The 19,653-nt window shown below is 53.4% G+C and overlaps 2 protein-coding genes and 1 long non-coding RNA gene across 4 annotated transcripts in view; 2 read left to right on the top strand and 1 right to left on the bottom strand.

Annotated features, from left to right (window-relative positions):
- Positions 1–552: 552 nt before the first annotated feature.
- LOC102094502 (multidrug and toxin extrusion protein 2) lies at positions 553–9,118 on the bottom strand. Its single transcript, XM_065036349.1, has 17 exons — positions 8,973–9,118; positions 7,074–7,175; positions 6,480–6,548; positions 6,004–6,152; positions 5,808–5,850; positions 5,093–5,137; positions 4,596–4,693; positions 4,262–4,359; positions 4,011–4,124; positions 3,730–3,797; positions 3,361–3,469; positions 3,200–3,275; positions 2,807–2,876; positions 2,503–2,635; positions 2,048–2,142; positions 1,733–1,814; positions 553–1,371 (listed from the first exon to the last, which is right to left on the bottom strand). The coding sequence occupies exons 1-17, from the start codon at positions 9,081–9,083 to the stop codon at positions 1,136–1,138; spliced, it is 1,698 nt and encodes a 565-aa protein (XP_064892421.1). The 5' UTR covers positions 9,084–9,118; the 3' UTR covers positions 553–1,135.
- LOC110365882 (uncharacterized) lies at positions 6,036–9,089 on the top strand. Its single transcript, XR_010467267.1, has 3 exons — positions 6,036–6,175; positions 6,416–8,500; positions 8,591–9,089. It is a non-coding gene; the product is annotated as an uncharacterized LOC110365882 (long non-coding RNA).
- A 6,194-nt stretch (positions 9,119–15,312) lies between the features above and the next one.
- Positions 15,313–19,653, top strand: part of NXN (nucleoredoxin) — a 44,133-nt gene continuing 39,792 nt past the window's right edge. The window contains exon 1 of one of the 2 annotated variants that reach the window (XM_065036301.1): positions 15,313–15,693. In XM_065036301.1, the coding sequence (XP_064892373.1) occupies positions 15,376–15,693 (318 nt within the window). In that variant the 5' untranslated portion in view covers positions 15,313–15,375. Of the gene's footprint in view, positions 15,694–15,883; positions 16,208–19,653 lie in introns of those variants that run through there. The other variant, XM_021300474.2, reaches the window with a different exon arrangement.

Raw genomic sequence — 19,653 nt, 5'->3', positions numbered from 1 at the left:
TGTGTTACATCTTTTCATTTCCAGCCCACAGGCAACCAACACCATGTGCCAGGAGAGCTGTGGGGTGGCAGGGAGATGCTGTGCACTGATTGTACAGGGTTTCATCTCCAACAACTCAACTTGTGCCACACCACGGTGGCTTCACTGCTGTCGCACAGCTGCAGGTAAGAGCATGGGATGGGTCCCAGGGGCTGGGGTGGGCAGGCAGTGCTGGGGTGTTTGCATTAAGCCATATGGCAGTTCTTTGATGGCTCTGTAGGGCTGTGCATCCCACCACCCTCCTGTGCAGCTCATTAATAGTGTGGGAGCAACCCAGGAGCACAAACCCTGCTTTTGTACCTGAGGGGAGCAGCATGCTCTGTCAGCCCAGCTAAAAACAAGCCCCTGGCTGCTGTTGCACCCCCAGCCAGCCCCAAACGGTGGGGCTGGGAGGCTGAAGCCGAGCCCTGTGTGAGCCCATGATGCTGCACAAACCAGGCACACATTTCCCCTCTCACAGCTCAGTCGTGCCAATGACCGGGGTTATGCTCACACCACGGTAACAGCCCAACATTTACTCAGAAAACTTTATTGTATCAAAAATCCCACCCTACGAAAGTGCAAAGAATTGCTTTAGGCCCTGCGCCTGCCACGCTGCAGGGAGAGCAGGGCCAGCACCCAACACCCAGTGCAGGCAGAGCAGCCGGCCATCTCCTGGCAAAACTGGCATTTCTCTGCGTTGTCACAGCAGTAACCAGTGGGCTCTGCCACACTGAGATACTGGCACAGACTGGTGCGTGAGGAAATGTGCTGTGGGCAGCACGAGCCTCTGCCATTAGCAAACGACATGGACAAACACCCCCAGGCAGCAAGATAGCAGCACAAGGTCCCTGTCTCCTTCCCGGGCCAGTCCCAGGACACAAGTGACATCCCAGTGCAGGAGACGGACCAACTCTCAAGCACTTTCTTCCCAAGTGCTGCATCCTCACCCCCTTTACGAACTCTGCGTGTGGGATAAAACATTGTGAGCTAACCAAAAACCGAGCAAAGTGACTCTTTCCAAGGACCCGAGGGGGAATTCCTTCCCCCGCACCGTTCTCCTGGGACATCACCACACATGTCCTGCTCTGCGCGCAGCTCCCCGGTGCCACTGGCTCTACCGACTGCTGCTCAGGACCCGCACCAGTACGCCCAGCAGCAGGACAGCCACGGCGGCGGCAGCAGCCAGAGCGCGGCGGATGATCAGGGCCCTCCATGGCACAACGGGAGCAACAGGGACGACAACGGGCTCCTCCTGCGTGATGAGCTGGACATCAGATTGCCTCTCGCCCCCCGCCATGCTCGCGGGTAGAACCGTGGTGTCTGTGGTGTCCGTGTCAACCGAGACGTAATCTATGGGACAGAGAGGTGAGCGCTGCAGTGTTGGGATCTCAGTCTGGTGCTGCGCTAGTGACAGTCCTAAGCGTCCCTTCCCAAGGCTCAGGGACATTGGGACATGCCCAGAGCAGATGTTCCCAGGTAAGACAAACCAGGCTCTTCCCTGGCACAGCAATGGTGGTGACAGGGCTAGCAGGGTATCTTGTAGCCCATTGCTAAGTACAGATGTGCCACTGGGCTGGGACCAGCACCAGACCCTGTCCTTTTTCCAGCCATCTGGGCCAGCAGGACAGACACAGCTGCCACACTATGAAGGAAAGGAAGGGTTGGGTGGAGAATTTGGGCTCCCTCCCTGTTCTCAGCCCTGGTTACATACCCACAGCAGATGTTTTGGTAGCAGCTGTGCCATTGGAGTTCACGTCTTCCAGCTGTTTTTTCAGCCCAGCTCGCACTTGAGCCTAAAAACACACAAAAAAATTGCTTTTCTCAGAGCAAAGGTGTCCTGCCCAGCCAAGGAAACCTGAGCCTCCTCCCAAAGCAAATGTGCTCAGCACCAAACTGCTCCTCTGCTACAGGAGAGGGACAGATCCCATTTTGCTTTTGCCTTCCCAGAGGGCTGTGGCACTGTCCTGGGACAGGAACTCGCCTATAACACTGTTTAAGAGTTACTAGAGAGAGGCACAAGTCTCACCTCATCTGCAGCTTTCTTCCAATCAATGCGCACGACAAAAGTCAAGAAGGACAGGGCTTGCAGAGAGATGCAAACGACCATCCCTACCCACAGACCTGCAGCGATGGAGAGTTATTTCAGGGGGAGCTTGAAGAAATCCTGGTTTTACGAGATGCTGCCGAAACGCCCAAGGACTCTATGGGGTCAGATATTGCCCCATGTCTAACCCAGTCTTGATGTTCCTGAGACAAAACAGCTCCTGGGAGGTCCTATGCTGGGACTGAGCCTGGATTTACCGAAACATCTCAGCCCCGATTTGATGGAGGCTACTGAGCCTCTGCCAGACACTTCAGTGTGCAACTCAGCCCCACTGACACAAAGGAAGAGCTGAGCACAATTCCAGGCTCAAGTCAGAGGGATTGGTCCAACAGAAGCAGCATCAGCAGCTCATAGGATGTCAAACAGAAGACACGTACCCAGCACCCCCATCTCGGCTGCAAACATCAGGGAGATGCCAATGGGGAGGCCGATGGCGTAATAGCCGACAGCGTTGGCGATAGCACCCATCTTCTGCTTCCCTGTGCCCCGCAACACACCGCCACAGGTCGCCTAGGAGAGCAGGCAGAGGAGTCAATCCATGGGAAAGCATGTGCTATGGAAGGTAACGCCACAGGAGCTCTGGGGTACAACTTGGGGACTCCACAGCACTGTCCTGCAGAGCCCAGAGGGGCTTTGTGCTCTCCATTGCACCCCAACCCGCAGGCATGTGGGGATACTCACTGCTGCTGCATCAAACAAGTGGAATGGAGCAAAGATGGTCACCACTTTGGACACGAGGATCACGATCTCCCTGTTGGGAAGATGGATGTGCTGGTCAGTGAAAGCAGCACAGGCTGGTCCCAAGGGACTCTGGTTCTGCTACATCTCCCTCAGACAGCAAAGCTGGATCCCAGCCCATGAGACCCGGGGGGATGTGGGCAGCTTGGGTACCACTGCGGTAGTGTCCCAGTGCCAGCAGCATCTGTGTTGCCCGGCGACACTGGGCAGTGGGGAGGAACCCTTGAGGAACATGGTTGCCAGATGGAGGTTTATGAACTCTTGTCAACAGCTTCTGGGATATAAATCACATCCCCTGAGAAGGTAACAATACTCAAAAGAAAGCTGTTAACCCACTTGTCATTGGTGAAGATGTATCCCACCATGCCCTTTAGGGTTCCCAGTAACGTTGCAACTACCACAGCAAAAACTTCTGAAAGAAAAAGAAATAAGTCATATTGCTTCGCCACAAGGGCAGCAAGTCCTGCTCCTTTTCCCCTCCTCATGCCCTGGCTGACCTGCACACAGCAGCGCGGTGATGCAGGCGGTCTTGGCTTGCACCATGTCCCCTGATCCCAAGGCATTGCCCACTCTGACACTCACGGCCACGCTGAAGCCCAGAGGCACCTGAGAAGCAGGAGACAAGGAGGAGGTGAGTGGCGACAGAGCCTGCAGCAATGTTGTTCTTCCCCAGTAGGGACTTAAATTTGTATTGCTGCAGGAAAGGGATTTCCCGTGTGCAGCACAGCCCTGGATGAGCACAGCAGGTCTGAGAGTCATCACCTGCCTGGGACCGACTCCTGCATCCCTCCCCAGCCCTGGTCTGCAAGGCCATTGCTTGGGGAATCCTCCCAGGCTGACCTTGGTTTAATTCACCCAGCCCTTACCATGTACGCCGCAGAGGAGAGCTCGTAGATGACAGACTGTGCGCCCAGCTCCACCACACTGAGCAGCCCTGCAAAACATCCACCACATCCTTCATTATGTTGGAATTAAACTCCTCCTTTGCTAACAAGGAGGCAGCAACTACAGGGTCCCCATCAGAACCAACCCTGCAGTGAGGAGGCTGCTGGCAGGAGGTGCTCTGGGGACACAGGCGCAGCCACCAGAGCAGGGATGGCTGGAAGATGACCTGCTGAACCAGAGGAAAAAGAAGATTTGGACTCACCTGCCAAGAAGCTCCCAATCTCAAAGGTCCACCACTCAATACACATCATAAGCATGCCGGGTACCGCCAGCCGGATGAAGGAACCCCAGTCCAGGAGACAGTCCCTGGTCCAGCCTGCGGTGAGGAGCAGTAGAATGAATGCATGCTCTCCCTCTCCTCCTCCACAGACCTGCACCGTGGCTGCTGGTGACAGTGCCAAATCCCCAGCACCAGCCACTGGTATTTTTGAAGGATGAAGATGTGAACAGTACCTCCCCAGGTCTCTACATGGATCTTCTTCCACCACACATAAAGGAAGAGGAGAATGGCCTGGGTGTACTGAGAAACAGTGTTGGCCCAGGCAGAGCCCCTGGGGAGAGACAGACAGACAGATTTCAAACATCCTCCTCCGCCATCTCAGCTACAGCAGGAGGATGGCACCCATATGGGTGGCAGCCATACACGTCTTGCTGCAGGTATGGGGCAGATCCCTCCAGCTTTATCCTCCCAGGTGGGTTGGCTGGGGGCAGAGGACGGCAGAACTGAGCCCACAGGACACCCCCAGCGCCCTGAGCAAAGCCTGCCACCACCTCCGCTCACACTTACACCACGCCCAGCTTCAGCGCGTACAGGAACAAGGCGTTCATGGCCACATTGAGGATGTTGGCTGCGATCCCTGTCAAAATCTGAGGCAAAATGATCGCCTGGAAGCCAAGGAGAGATTTTTGGAGTTTGTTTCCCCAGCATTGCCCAAGCTCCCATGCAGTGAACACAGGGGACACCTTCATCACCACCCAGGGAGAAAGCCAAGGCAGCAGCTCCTGTTCCAGGCAAAGCTGGAGCGGGTTAGACATGCAGATGGCAGCGTGCAGGGCTCAGAGACGCTGCAATCAACCCAATGCAGAGTCGGGAGGCAGAAGTGGGGAAACGCAGCAAGCTAAGGGTGATTTCCACGAGTTCTCCAGGCCCAACTGAGGGTTGTGCATCACCTATTTCCCAGCCCAGCTCTCCCCAGAACAGAATGAACTTAGATGCCCAACTTTATCCGTGTTCCTGGGAATATCTTTAACCTATCACCCAGAACCTGGTTAGTTATACAATACCTGATTTAGCAAATATCTTGTCTGCAGCTGGTACAGAAACGCCGCCTGCAAAAGTCAGGATTCATTTCATCAGCATCGCTGCACTGTGGTTCAGTAGCCAGCTACCGTTCAACACACAGGCAGGTCCTTCCCTCAGCTCCTTCCCCCAGCTTCTCGGGGTGCCAGACACCCTGTTCCTGAGCTCTGTTTGAACTGTGGTATCAGCCAGGAGCATCCCCAAGCCAGGATTAACAACAGGCACCTCCCGTTCCCACTGGGAAGAGACCAGTTTCCCAATAAGCAATCTCCCACGCTTCCTTATCAGCATGAGAGAGCCTGGAAACCTTGGAAGCAAATATTAACTTGTACTTATTCCCCAGAGAAGTCCCTCCAGAGACAGAGCGACCAGCCAGGGCCCAGCAGCTCTGAGTGTTTGCAACAAGCAGCTGGGAGGTAAGAACAAGCCCTGGAGCACCCAGTTCCAATGTCCATCCCCAGTTACTTGTGCAGAGACATGCCCTGCAGTAAAAGCCTTTGCACAGCAAGATGAACAAGGGCATGTTTGCTGGTCCAGCAGCTGCTGGCCAGTGCACACCTGTTAAAGTCCAAGATCAAGGGGCAGGTTGTAAAACCCTAAACCATGCTGTTCTGTGATCCCCAGAGCAAAGATCCTCCCTCCTTTCCCTAAATGTCACTGAGGGATATGGAGCTTCTAACAGTTTTAGCAGCAACTTACAGGAAGCGCTGGGATAAAAATCATCACGTAGATCTGGGTTAACCTGGAAAGAGAGTCATTTCCCCAGTTAATGACACAGCAGAGCCAAGCCAAGCAGCCTCATACTCGAGCTCCACAGAGCCTCGATTCCAACACAACACAGCAAACCAGCCCCAGCCAAACACCTGGTCCAGAAGGACTCAACCTCATCCCTGACCTGGAGACCTCAGGGTCCTGTTGGAGAAGCAGGAGAATCTGCTCGGTGTTGACGAAGAGCGCCCAGCATGGGAAGCAGCACAGCAGCAGGATGAGGATCCCTTGCTGCAGGATGGTGCCCACCTGCTTCAGGTTCTTGCCACCGTACGTCTGAGATGGGAGAGAGGACCGAGGTGAGCGTCACAGGGAACCAGGGGGGCCGGGGCGGCGATGGGCTGGTTCAGCGCATTTCCCATGCCCTGCAGTGACTCATGACAGGCTGGGTGGGTACAATTGGCTCTTGGGGGGATTGCACATCCCTTTGCTACCCAGGCACAACCTGGGGAAGCCACAGGGAGGGAGCAGGCTTCATCCAGGACATCTGTAGCCCTGTGTTGGCTGGAAGCTGCCACTGTCCCACCCTTTGTGCACAGATCACAGGAGACACACCATCAATCCAACCCCGACAGCCACAAGAAAGGGGGAGCTGCTACTGACCTGGGACATCAGCGTGTCGCATGCTGAGGCTAAACCAGAGCCGATGGAGATGCCCGTCACGTTGATAACCTGGAGGAGAGACAAAGGACGTGGGTTGCAAGGGAGGGTGACAGGGGACCTGGCGCAAAGCACCGTGTTCCTCCCATCTGGGTGGGGAGACAGTTCTGCTGTGAGTTTTTGGGAGGTTTCCAGCCCTTCTCTATTTCTCAGAATAACATGTTCTTGTTACCTAAACAGCCTCTTCTCTGGTGTGGAAAAGAATCCTCTGGCAAGGGCTGAATATCTAAAGGACCACAAACAGTGCTGATCCTGGCCGCACGCTAGGTCTGGTGGGTTCTAAGAGCTTGTCCCAGGCTCCAGGTCCCTGGCCAGGTCTGGCCTTGCACTGGCACAGCCACCGACTGCTCAGTTCCCATCTCCTGCCTGTGCTCAGGGCAAAAGAGCGAGCAGTTTGCTGGATGAGATGTTCGCCTCACATCAGGCTCTGCTTACACACAGGGTCCTCACATATGTATTCCTCCAGGTTTTCTTCTTTTTTTTGGTGATGTGTAACTTACATGTTCTAGATCAGAAGGGAATCAGAGCAATACGTACGGACACGGCCAGCGTCACAGCATCCAGCTCAGCTTTCCCCAGGTGGCCACAGAAGATGGAGCTGACCACGCTGATCAGGAACCCCAGCAGCTGGGCGACAAACTAGGATGAGAGGAGGAGAAGACGGTGAGATGAGGACTGGTTAGGACTGGAGGACCGCTCCTCCCCCTGACCTTGGACTATGAACAGTCGGGGTTCCTGGTGTCACCTGTTGTCTTGGGAACCTATCCCTGCTCCCCATGGCTGCTGCACCAGATCTTGCGCAGACATCTGGTGATTTTGTCTTTCAAAGCAAGCCTCTACCTGCCCTGTGGTGTTTTGGTGCTACACAGCCAATCTGCCACATGACCTTGTTTATTTGTGGCTTAACAGCTTCACTAGAAATCCTCTTTTCCAGGATGAAAGATGCATAGAGAGGGAAAATCAAAAATCCTTATGTTTTTCTGCACTTCTGTGCATCTAGGAAAACTCCCCTCCTAAACCACAACGTCGTCTCCTCCTAGAGAGATGCCAAGTCTAGTCTGCTTGTTCCTTAGCTTAGCGATGCTGTAGCAGAGATTACACTCCAAACCTCATTTCCCCTTGGCAAGGGGACAGCTCCTCTACAGGCATCTGAGGCATGGAGTCATGGCACAGCTAGAAGCAGATGGTAGGAGTTAGAGACATTAATACCCACTGAAGGGTGGGCATGGCTGGGGACCATGCCCAGGGTCTGCTCACACTCCTTTCCACCCCGCAGCTGGCAAGCCAAGAGCACAGCGCTGCTGGAGAACCAGCTCCTGCGGGGTCAGAGGAAGAACAGAATAAAAACCTTCTCCTCTCCAGACCTCCCACCGCTGCCTGCAGATGCAGTTCATCTCCTCCTGCCAGGTCTGGGCATGCTCAACCTGCTGCTGGGAGTAATTCCCACTGGAATGGTCTGTACCTCCACAATTGTTCAGTGCAGGGTTTGCCATTAAATGAGCGTTAGCTAATGACAGCTGTAGGTTTTGTCATGAGGTTGTCTGTGCACATGGAGAACCAGGCTGTGCTGCAGATGGAAAGGTTGAGGGCACTGAGCTAGAACTGATGTCTTCAGCTACAGAAACCGAAACCCATCTATACTTCCTCTGCTGCCCATTCACAGCAGGTTGGTGCTTTGATGTCAGGGAGGGCATCTCTGAGTTCATCAGTTGTTACTTATTTACCAGATAGATTAGAAAATGCAAAGCACAAAGCTTCATGTGTAATGGATTTAGACCAGGGCTGTGGTGCACACTCCCCTCTGCAAAATGTGACTCCCACGGGATGCGTGTCCTGGCAGACAAACAGCAGCCCGGGGAGGATTTTGAGACAGCGGGCTGTAGGTACCTTTGCATCCAGAGTCTGCTGGAAGGCCTGCCCAAGGAGTTGGTGTCCAGCTAACTGACCTGCTTGACACCCAAGGGGTAAGTGGCAGTGCTGGAGATGCAGACTCATTCCTAAGAGCAATTTAACTGTTTATCTCCCCCTCCCCAAATCCACTGCTCTTCTTTCAGAGCCATGTAGGAGAAGAGCACTTGGACCGAGCTGGACAGCAACAGGAATTGCTGTGGTAAGGAATAAGCTCTTGGATGACAATTAAGGAACAAATAGTGGAGGTTAAAGTCTGGCTGTGCCTCCGGCAGGCACGGCCGGCGGGAGGGAGCAGAGCCATGTGCGAGGGAGCTGGAATCCCGTGCGGAAGGGCGATCCGGGGCCCGATGGCTCCTCCCAGCCCGGGATACGCTGCCAGGCTCCCGGTGCCCGAGCCCCGGGACGCTCCCCGGCTCTCACCTCCGCTGCGCCGCCGACGTTCCCCCCCGGGACTGCCGCCGCTCCGGAGGGGAGTGGGGTCCTGTCCCCATCCCCTGTGCCCCCCCGCCCGCTCCCGGCTCTCACCACGGGCCCCGCCAGCCGGGCCAGCTCGCAGCTCTCCCGCCGTGCGCCCGCGGGCAGGAGGCGCCGGGCGCCCCGCAGGCACCGCGCTGCTGCTCCCGCCGCCGCCGCCATGGGCCGCTCCGCCCGCCGCCTCCGCACACGCCTTATGGGCACGGCCGGGACCGCTCCCGCCCCCGGGGCTGCCGGCGGTGGGCGGTGCGGGCCGGCACGGTGGGGCAGGGGTCGCCCCGGGCTGGGGAGCCGCCGCCGGCCGAGGAGGGGGAGCCCCAGCTCCGTGCGCCGGCCCTGGGGTCGGGGAGCGCTGCGGAGGAGGCAGGAGCGGGGGCAGAGAACGCGGGCAGCCAGCAGCACACAGCGGTGTGTCACTCCCCTGGCAGAGCGGTGGCACGAAGCAGGCGAGTGTTCCCGAGGAGAAGGGCTTTGGCGCGGCAATGGCCACCGGCCAGCAGGAGCTCACAGCCGGGAAGAAACATAGAATCCTAGGATCATCTAGCCCTAAACTGTGTCCCTAAGAGCCTCATCTACACATCTGTTCAACCCCTCCCGGGATGGTGACTCCATCACTGCCCTGGGCAGCCTGTTTCAATGCCCAACAGCCCTTTCCATGAAGAGAAGCATCTTAATATTCACTCTGAACCTTTCTTGGCACAACTTGAGGCAGTTTCCCCTCTTCCTATCACTTTTTACTCGGGAGAACAGACCAACACCCTCCATGCTACAACCTCTTTTCCAATAGCTCTAGAGAGAATAGAATCACAGCATCATTTTGGTTGGAAGAAGCACCCCTACATGTTGGCTGTGGGGTGGGGACCCCCCGGGGATCCCACACACACTGACCAGGGGGGTCACCAGCAAGAGTGCATGAGCTTATAACCAAGTAGCTGTAATCAAACCTATTTCTAATGCATAGAAAATTACAGTGGAAAGTGGGGCTTGGGTTTACAGCTGTTCAAACGCTGCCTTGGTGCCTTATAGCTGTGGTGTCACCGTGCAGAACTGTAAAGTCTCGTTAATGTTTCATTTACTCCCTTGCTCCTTCAGATATAAGCTGACATAATGTGTAGTAGTAGTGATGAGTCACAGCCGCTTTGATTTTATTAATATGAGCCGTGATGAAATCAGTGTATTTCAGGACAAAAGAGTGCCTGATGCTGCTGCAGTCTAGTCTGAGCTCCTCCTGATGTTGCTGGTAGTCAAGGGGGAAAGAACAACTTGCAAAATCCACCTGGAGTTGTTTCTTCAAGAACTGCATGTTTCAGTGTAGCCAGAGGATTCCATTCGCAAATCACCAAAACCTTTTCACAAATGGGTAAGGAACAACGTAAAGTTCAATGTAAAGTTTGGGAGTGTATTTGAACTTTGGAACAGTTTCTTCTTCCTTTGGTGCTGTTCACATCACCATGACCCACCCTGGGTGGCTCAGGCACCCTGATGTACTGGCCAGCACAGGCTGGGCTCTGGGAAACACTTTGCTCATCTCTGTCGGGGCAAAGGAGAGGAACAAACGGACTTGCAGAACGGAAACATGCTGGGCCAGCGTTTTCAGACACAGATACTTCCAGTCGGATTCTTATATTCATGTTCCAGAGACTTAAGGCCTTTCTTGCCCTGGTTGCTGAGTGCTCGCACCATCCAGAGTGCTCAGTTGCAGACGGGACTGCTCACCACTGAACAGAGGCTAAATAGAGAATTTGCAAGCTGCTGTTAAGACAGCTAGTGTGCAAACCTCAGGCACATCTTCTGAGGGTAGAAAATGGACAGAAGAAATGAAAGATAAGCTGTCACTCCAGTCTTGTGCTAGGGAAAAAGCAGCAAATTTTGCTGGCGGTTGCTCCGAAGGGCATGAGTTTGTGCAGGGCTCGGTGAACCAGGGCTACGTGTTTTCTCCGTGATCCTTCCACCCCTGTGGCTGACAGAGCAGTGGGATGGTTGGGTGCTGGTGCTGGAGCCTGTGCTGCCTGCGGGATGACACTTGAGAAGCAGTGATGAAGAAATACAAGTAGTTAGCGGCAAACAATGTGTGTCCTGGCTGGTAGTGTGACCACGGCTGCCAGCCTGGCTGCGAGAAGGCCAGAGGGTTCCTGCGGTGCTGTTATCTCACGGGGAGGCAGGAGGGGCAGTGATAAGGCTCAGATGGTGCCTTCATGTTCCTTGACAAGCAGTGTGAGCGTGAGCCCCTTTGAAGTTTACTTGTGACCCTGCTGAGTTCAATACCCTGGGCTGGCAAAGAGGAGGCAAAGAATCAGGCAGAAACCTGGGGAAAAGAACTTTGAAAAGAATACTGGGAACTTTAAAAAGGCTTAGGGGAGAAATGTTACCTCCTGGCTGCAGGAGCCAGGCAGTGGACTGGCGCCTGGAGACCCAAACACATAAGATGGTCTGGGATTGAAACCCTCTTGTGTTTTGCTGCTGCTGTTTGAAATAAAGTCTATTTGCTTTCAGAAGAGCTGTTTTCTGTGATCATATCTGGATCTTAGTCTTGCTGGGAAGGAGCACGAGCACTCCAGGACCTGGTCTGATGAGCTGGGGTGCCCTGAGGTCTCTCCCATTGCCAGCACATCCCTGGCTCTGCCTCAGCCTCCCCACTCTCAGACGAGCCTGTGAGCCACCGAGGGGAATGTGGGTTGGTGCAAACTTGCAGGCAGAGCCTCGCACTGGATGCCGGCATGTTTGGTCCTTCACCTTCTGTGATGGGGACAAGGACCTTGCCAGCTGCCTGGTGAAATTCAGTGGGGTTCACGTGCTAGAGCCCCCAGACAGATGGGGAGGGTCAAAGGTACCGCTGGCCTCACACCGAACTGCCCTCAGCCAGCGAATATTAACAGTATTGCAACACCGGTTGGAGGAATTCAAAGGGTCAAATTCCTTTTGAGTGGAACATCGTTGAACTCGGTCACTTTAGACGTCCGGTGAATTTGGAGCAGGGCTTGGGAAGGCTGATCCCTCACCACAGGCCTGTTCGAAGGAGTTAATGTGTGACAGCTACGAACCATCTGGAGCAGGCGGCTGGTCCTGCTGGAGCTGGTTTCAGCAGCCAGGACCTGTGCAATTCTCAGCGATGCTGACGGGAATCCAGAAGAAAGCAGCTGACGGGAAGAGGATTTCTGTTTCTTGCATCATCTGTAGAACAGAATTACACCATTTTTTTCTGCAGATTCCCAGCAGGATGACTACCCAGGGCTTTCTCTAGATATGTATGGCCATATTGTGAAATGCAGCCAACATCCCGTTACTAAAATGTACCCCACAAATGTACCATGTCTGGAACCATTGCAATTAAGAGCTACCAAATAAGAAAAATGTCAGAACACAATGGATTTATGTCAAATGCTCAACTATATGAAGAGTGTCCCTTTCTTTTAAGAGACATTGCCGCTGGCTGATGTCCAGATACCGTGGAAAATCCATTCTCCTCCATGCTATCTGGAGTTCTGAATACAGCTAAATTAAAAACTAAAGAGCCTTTTGCAATCAAAGTAGTTTTTATTTAAGCGCTGCAGCATAGGATCAGATGATCAAAGCCCTCATGGATACAGCACATGAATTTGGGCCTTTTCAATGGGGAGAACGAACCAGAACACCCGTCTTTAAATAGCTCCCCTTGCGTGATGGTCTGACAGCAAAGAAAGTTACTGTATTCCGGAGTAGTGAGTGCATCAGCAAAACATGCAAATGATTTTAGACTATAGTGACCCTTACTGCAGGGCAGCATCTCTACTGGGTGCACAGGGATTCTTTTTTTCCTGTTTAACCCCATGTAAATGCTCTGAAGTCCATCCTACAGATCAACGAGGCTTCCTTGGACCACTGCCTGCATCTCCAAGGTATAATTAATGTTCAGTAATGTCAAAAACCATAATGCCTAATATTGTTTTAAATGCTGCTGGCTGGTGATGCAGCTGCTGCACTGAAGCGCTTACAGGACTTGCAGTGACATGGTGACCAGAAAAGTTGAACTCTTGCCTGTGAAGCAGGACAGTGGGCAGCTCCCAGTGGTTTCTAATAATCCTGGGTGTTCTTACTGCTAGTTTTCGGCACAGACAGTCACATAAACAGGTCTGTTCACACCACTATTTGTCCTAGCGTGCTAGTGCAGACATGCCTCTGTAAGAGAAGCTTGACACTGACGTTTATAGTGGCTGGAATTTGTCCAAAAGGCAATTGCCTGTTTAAAAAGAAAAGCAATGAGAAATTCGGTGTCTCGCTGGCGGCCGCACACTTTGCACGGTCCCCGTGTCTGCATTGCTGCGCGGCCGCCGCTGTGTGCTGCTGCCTGCCCGCGTTCTCTGCCGCCTGCGCTGCGATCAACCTGGAAGATCCACGTTAACCGCGATGGGGTTTCTTTCTGCTGTTGGTAAATTGGATTTTTCTGCTGTTTAAAAAGCGCGTTGAGCGTATCTTTCTTTTCTTCTTTGTGCCGCCGTGGGTTTAATTTGCTTGAGCTGATTGATGAGTGTGTATCCCACAGCTTGGGCTCATCGAGGGGTGGGAACGGGCCCCCTTTTCTAGCCGCTTTTCCTTCCCCTGGCAGCAGCCTCGGGCTCAGCACTTTCACCCTGATGCATTTCCCCAGTTTTTATCCTAATAAACACTGCTTGTTGGGGAAACAAATCCAGGCAAACAAATATTTGGCAAACGCTTTGGCAAAATATTTGCCAATTATTTAGTGAAAAGTACAACATATAGTAGTCAAAGGGGACACAGTGTGAAAAACAGTACTCAGGAAAGATGAATCAGAGTTAGGGATGTGCAGACTGGCAGCCCTGCAAGAGTTCGCATGGTTTAACCTCAGTTTAGTCCCCTCACATTGTGATGTTGTTCGCTAAGAACAGCTGTTTTCTCATTTTATTTTACTGTTGTTTAACAGAGATAAATGCTTTTTACTTGCTCTGTATTTCAGAGCATCTTCGTTCTGCTTTGTTCACTAAATAAGGGGCCAGACAAATTGACCGCAGCCACAAGTATTATTCTTACAAGAGAATATTTATATTGCCACATGGGTTGGTTGAGTTCAGGGGTGCAGACTTAAAAAACAGCTTCCCTGCCCCGAAGAGCCCAAATACTTAATTAAGGCAGATAAGGCAGGACAAATAAAAACAAGACAAAACTCCTCTTGCTTTGATCCACCTCTAGGGAGCAGGTCTTGGCGAAAGAAAAGAGAGATTGTAAAGCTGTAATAATAATAATAATAATGATAATTAATTGTATTTATAAAGCATCCCCTAATGGCTCTGGATGCTGTACAACAATTTTAAATACAACTGAATGCAGCAAGAAGAAGCAGCCAAATGAGGAGGCAAATAAGGAAGTGTCGTAAAAGTACAGGTGTCTTTTGCAGTAGCTAGCAAGATTTCGGAGCGCTGCTTTGGGGCTTTTTCTAAAGTAAAAACGGAGGCGGTGTCCAACCTGTGCGCACACGTTGTGTCCGTGCTGTGTCTGTGCAGCTGCGGGGCTGCAGAGGAGACCAAAAGCCTCCAAATTGAGCCCCCAGCCCATAATTTGGACTCAGCCTTGCACATCCTTACACATGTATTTTGTTTTTACTGGTGTGTGTGCGTGCAGAGGTGTTCGTGAGTGGGGTCAGTGGGTCAGGCTGTGCCGGACGGACACACGGACACATAAACACCAGCCTAAAGAATCCATGCCGCAGTAAATTCTCCAGGCTTGCAGATGACAGGCTTTGATTACAAAGAGCAAATCCATTTCAAAGCCTGGTTTGCATGTCACCGTTTATGCTTTATTTCCTTTCTGTATTCCAGCCAGCTAGACAGCGTAATTCAACGCAGCCGAATTTACTTGTGTTTACACTTCTGGATTGGCTTTCAGTTGTTTTTCCGCCCGCCATTGATAAGGGTAAACACGTATTTACATGAGATTTTGGAAACAAAGAAGGGAAGAGCCCTTTGTAAAGCTCGCTCGGGCCAGCTGGACACTGTGATTTACGGACGGGTGTCCCGGCCGGGGGAGGGTGTTTGTACCGGGAGCGGGGGCTCAGGGTGGGTGACGCGGGGCTGTGACCGGGACAGACAGAGCCGAGGCTGGAAACCCCTCCTTGGGTTGTCGGTACCGGTCACCCCCCGGGCCAACCGGGCCCAGCGGGGGGGGCTGAGGCGCGGGGGTCTCCCCCAGGGCTATACCCACGGCCGAGCCCGGCACCCACCCGTGCGTGGGGAGCCGCGGGGTGTTCGTGGGTGACCCCGGGGTGTTCGTGGGTGACCTCAGCGGGTCCCGGGCCGGAGGGGCCGGGCCGGGCGCTGGGCGGCGCTGCCGGAGGCGGGGGCGGGCGCGGGGGGCAGCGCGTCGCGGCAGCGCCCCCTGGCGGGGCGGGGCTGGGCTCGGCCGGCGCGGGCTGCGGCGGCTGCGGGCGGAGCGGGGAGCGGAGCGGGGAACGGAGCGGGGCGGGATGGCGGGCGCCCTGTTGGAGGTGCTGGGCGAGGTGCTGGTGACCGCGGATGGGGAGGAGGTGGCCGTGTCGGCGCTGGCCGCCCGGGGTGTCTCGCTGGTGGGGCTTTACTTCGGCTGCAGCCTCGGCGGCCCCTGCGCGCAGCTCGGCGCCAGCCTGGCCGCCTTCTACGGGCGCTTCAGGGGGGAGGCGGCGGCGGCCGGCGGGCAGCGCCTCGAGATCGTCTTCGTGTCGGCCGAGCAGGAGCAGCAGCAGTGGCAGGAGGCCGTGCGGGCCATGCCCTGGCTGGCGCTGCCCTTCGCCGACAAGCACCGCAAGGTGAGACCGCGGGGTGGGTGTTTGCGGGGGGAGCCCCCGGGCTTTGTCTGTGGCCGGCGGGGCTCGGCCGGGCCCCCCCGCGCCGCCGGGGCGGGTCCCGCGTGGCGGCGGGCGCGTGGCGCGGGGTGGGCGCCTTCCAGAAAGTTCCCGGGGGGAAGCGGGTGTGGGTGTAGGGGGGGGCGCTCAGCTGGTGTCCCGCGGGGCGATGCCGCCTCGCCCGGTGTCCCCGGTGCCCCGCAGGCTCCGTCCTCCGCGGGTGGGGGCTGAGCGGGGGAGCCCCCGCCTGGGGGTCGCGGTTTTGGGGAAGGGGGGGCGCTCGGGTCCCTCTGGGCAGCGGGGCGGCCCCCGCGGGACGTGGCTCCTACGAGCCCAAATTGCGGACCGCACTCTGCCCCGCAGCCCGAGGGAAGGAGGCCTCGGGGAGGGCACACAAGGGGCCGTGGGCTCCATCAACCGTGCGAGGGCATCGGGTGCTGGAGCCCGGCTGGGCTGGAGCTGCTGGCGGAGCTGCCAGGTGAGCTGGTGCGATGGTGTTAATTATTTGTCTTCATCGAGCAGCCGGTGCGTTCAGTGCTCTACAAGTTGCAGCCTCTTTATCTGAAGAGTTTAATCCGAAAGCCAGATACGGGACAAAAAGCGCTCCGTGAGCCACAGCCAGGGCCGGCGGGGAGGGACAGGAAGACAAGGGCTGGGCTTTCCATCCCAGCGAGCTCACAGCCTTGGGAGCTTTAAAAAAAGAAAAAGAAGTCTTTACAGCTCTAATCTCTGGAAGCTATTGAGGAAGAATTCAAAAGATGGTGCCCCACAGTGCCATTTCTAAACATCTTTCGGGCGAGTGATTGCGCAGCCGGTCTGAAAGCTGTTCTCCGTGGCAGCAGGGACTGGGGGGACCCTGGTACCCGTGGGGCTGGCTGAGCCCCCTCCGACATGTTTGGGCTCTGTGAGGCTGTGTGGTGACAGGAGGGAGCATTCCTCCATGAACCAGGCTCTGGACCATCCTTGCCAGCACGTTCGTTAAGCAAAGGAGTCGTTTAAGGGAAAGCTGGCTGTTGTCTGGCTGCGCTGTATGATGTTCCCTCTGCTCAGAAGAGCTGTAGCTGGTTTGAAACCCGCATTTGGCTTTTTTTTTTTTTTTTGCTCGTTTGCTGTGGGTTTTGGTTGCTAAGCCCCCAGTTCTGCAAAGGCTCTTGTGTGTTTAATGCCGTGCACCTGGATGGTGCTGCCAAAGGGCCCCAGTTTCCCCCTTTGGAGTCCAGACACTTCTAACTGGGAGCCTGCATGAGTGGTCACAGCTTGGGCTCTGAGATCAGTTTCATTATCAAGGGGATTTGTGACAGAAGCTTCATCCTTCACAGAAATTACAGCTTCATTCTGGTTTCTTTAAAACCAAACCCTTTTCCTACAGCGATGTGAAAATACTGTGGTTCCTATTAGTAGCTGTTCATTTCCCTACAGAACATTTCAGATTATTTAGGTGGTGGGATTTTTGCTTGGTGTATTTGCCTTAAAAGTTCTGCTGCAATGTAGTTTAGATGGTTGGGAAATCATAGAAGTGGAAGGTGGCATTAATTTCACATGCCAGCCAATGCTTCCATCTATTAGCTTGCAAGAAAACATGAAATAAAAAGATTATGGGGTCTTAAACTCTTATTCCAAGAAGCCCTGAGTTAAATTCAGGATTATTTTTGTGCAGAGTGTAAAGTAATTGAAGCTTGTGCTGTATATTTTCAAAACTAAGCAGATGTGATGTGGCTTTGGAGGAAGCTTAATCTATGGATAACAGAGAACCTATTTGTAAGTTATAAGGGCAATTATGTCAGGATATCAGATTTCTAAACAGGAGATTTATAACCTGAAGTGCAGGCAGTTGGAAGTTTCCTTGTATAATAGGCTGATTTTTAAATAGTTGGGTTAATGACCCGACTCTCCAGAAAAGAACAAACTTTCTGTTTTTCAAAAACATGCCAGCAAAAGCTGTGCGTGTCCAGCATATGTTCAATACCTCGCAGGCTTTATTTGTTTAAAAACAAAAAGCATTAGAAAAACGTAGGCAGTCCTTTTGAGTTATGGTTCCTTTGCACTAAGGGCTGCTCCTCAGCCCGATGCGAGACAAGCCCCACAGAATTATATAGATTTATGGGAAGAAAAGGATCTTGCAGATACAGAGCAGAGAGATGGGAGCGTTGGTCTGGGAGCTGAGCTCTGTTCTGAGCTCTCAGCCCATGGAAAGGCTGCGGATCCTCTGTCCTTGAAGGTTCAGGGCTTGCCTGCATGAAACTGCGGCCGATGGGGTCTCATATTGGTGATTATTGGGCTCCAAGAGCTCAGAGGTCCCTTCCAGCCAGCGCCTCCCATTGCGACTTGGTTCATTTATTTACTGAGGTTGTGAAAGATCTGGGGAGAGGTGTTTCCCCATCCCATATTGGCTGTAGCATCGTTGTTGCCCAGAATTATTCAATAATATGGTTATTATGGTCCTGATTTCCCGCTGAAACACTTATCAACGTGTGCTTTGTCTTTTCTCCAGCGTTTTCTGTGATTTTTTTTGCGTTTCTCCCTCTTCTCAAGCCTGTGCATGGAATGCTGATAAATCTTAAAAACCAGGCTCCTTTCTGGGCGTGCAGTAAAATTCCCACAGTCTTAAAAGTAAAATAGCATCTTGCTCTCATGGTTATTGGTGAAAGTAGTTTGGGTTGTCAAAGCAAACAGCCACTCTTCGTTGGATGCCTCAGTAACTCAATAATGCTGGGGTGCAGTTACCAAGGGCATTACAGCCTGCGCGTCTTGCTACAACCGGTTGAATTTGGGTAACTTTAGCATACAGCAATTTCTGTCTCCAGTAATAAAAGAGAGCAGCACAAGTCAGCAAACATCTGGATGTGGGGAAAGCCTTTGATTAATGAGGAGGATGGCGTTGTGCCTCCGTCTGAGCCACAGCCAGCCAGATTATTGGGTTTTATTTTCAAGAACAAAACCATAACACGCCAAATGGGATTGGAGGATTTTAACGCGTGATGCACATCCCTCAATTAAGCCGTTGGGCCCCGGATTCGGATAGCTATACGCAGCTGTCGATAATTGATTTGCCTTCTGATAATGCCTGGTGTTGCTGAGCCGAACTGGGGGGAGGGATGTTGCCCTGTGTCTTTTGTTTCGTTTGGGGTTTGGGTTTAACATCACCCTGTTGTTATCTGTTGGCGTGAACAGCTGCTCGAGTTCTGGCGGGTTGATTTAATAACAGCTTTAATTCCCCATTGCTACTGAGATCCTTGGGAATGTAAACAGCCCCCATCTGCCTACGTGCCCTCGTGTTGCCATCACCCATCATGGGGCAGCCCCAGCTATTGGGGGGACCCCAGACTTCTGGTGAGCTCCAGACGCCCATGCTCAGGGTGATTTTTGGGTCATATTTAAGGGCTTTCAGCACACAGGCTTTTGGAGGAGAGCGGGAGGGTGTTGTGCTGCTTTGGTGTGGGGTATCTTGGTAATTTTTGCCAAAAAACCCTAAATTTGGCCACATTCTATGTAGAGCAGGTCCTGTCACACTGACCAATGTAGGAGTGGCAGGAAGGAGGGTCCAGGTGCTGGTGGAGGAAAGGCTGTAAATGGGTCTGTGCCGGGAGAGAAGCGGTTTCTCTTCTGCTGTTATTTGCCTTTGCTTTTGTTTTTACATGTTACTTGGCCCAGTCGTCTTCCTCATTCCTTTTAATCTTGACTTTCCCAGTTAGTCGCTGTGCTTTGCCTCTCGTTCTGGGTTTACTTTCCGCAGTATTTACGCATCTGCTTGAGCGTTGCCCAGATCCTTCTTGAGAAGGCAAAGCTTTCTGCTCTGGTTTTAAATAAATGCAAAACATGTTGCGTATCTTTCTGCGATACCCAAAAAAAGGGCATTTGCTTTCCCTCTGCTTAAAAACGTTGCCTATTGTGGGAGCCTCTCTTAATAAGGTACCAGGTTTTTTG

The sequence above is a fragment of the Columba livia genome, chromosome 20, assembly GCF_036013475.1.
Source record: "Columba livia isolate bColLiv1 breed racing homer chromosome 20, bColLiv1.pat.W.v2, whole genome shotgun sequence".
Classification (NCBI taxonomy): Eukaryota; Metazoa; Chordata; class Aves; order Columbiformes; family Columbidae; genus Columba; species Columba livia.
This window is presented reverse-complemented; position numbering and strand designations above follow the sequence as displayed.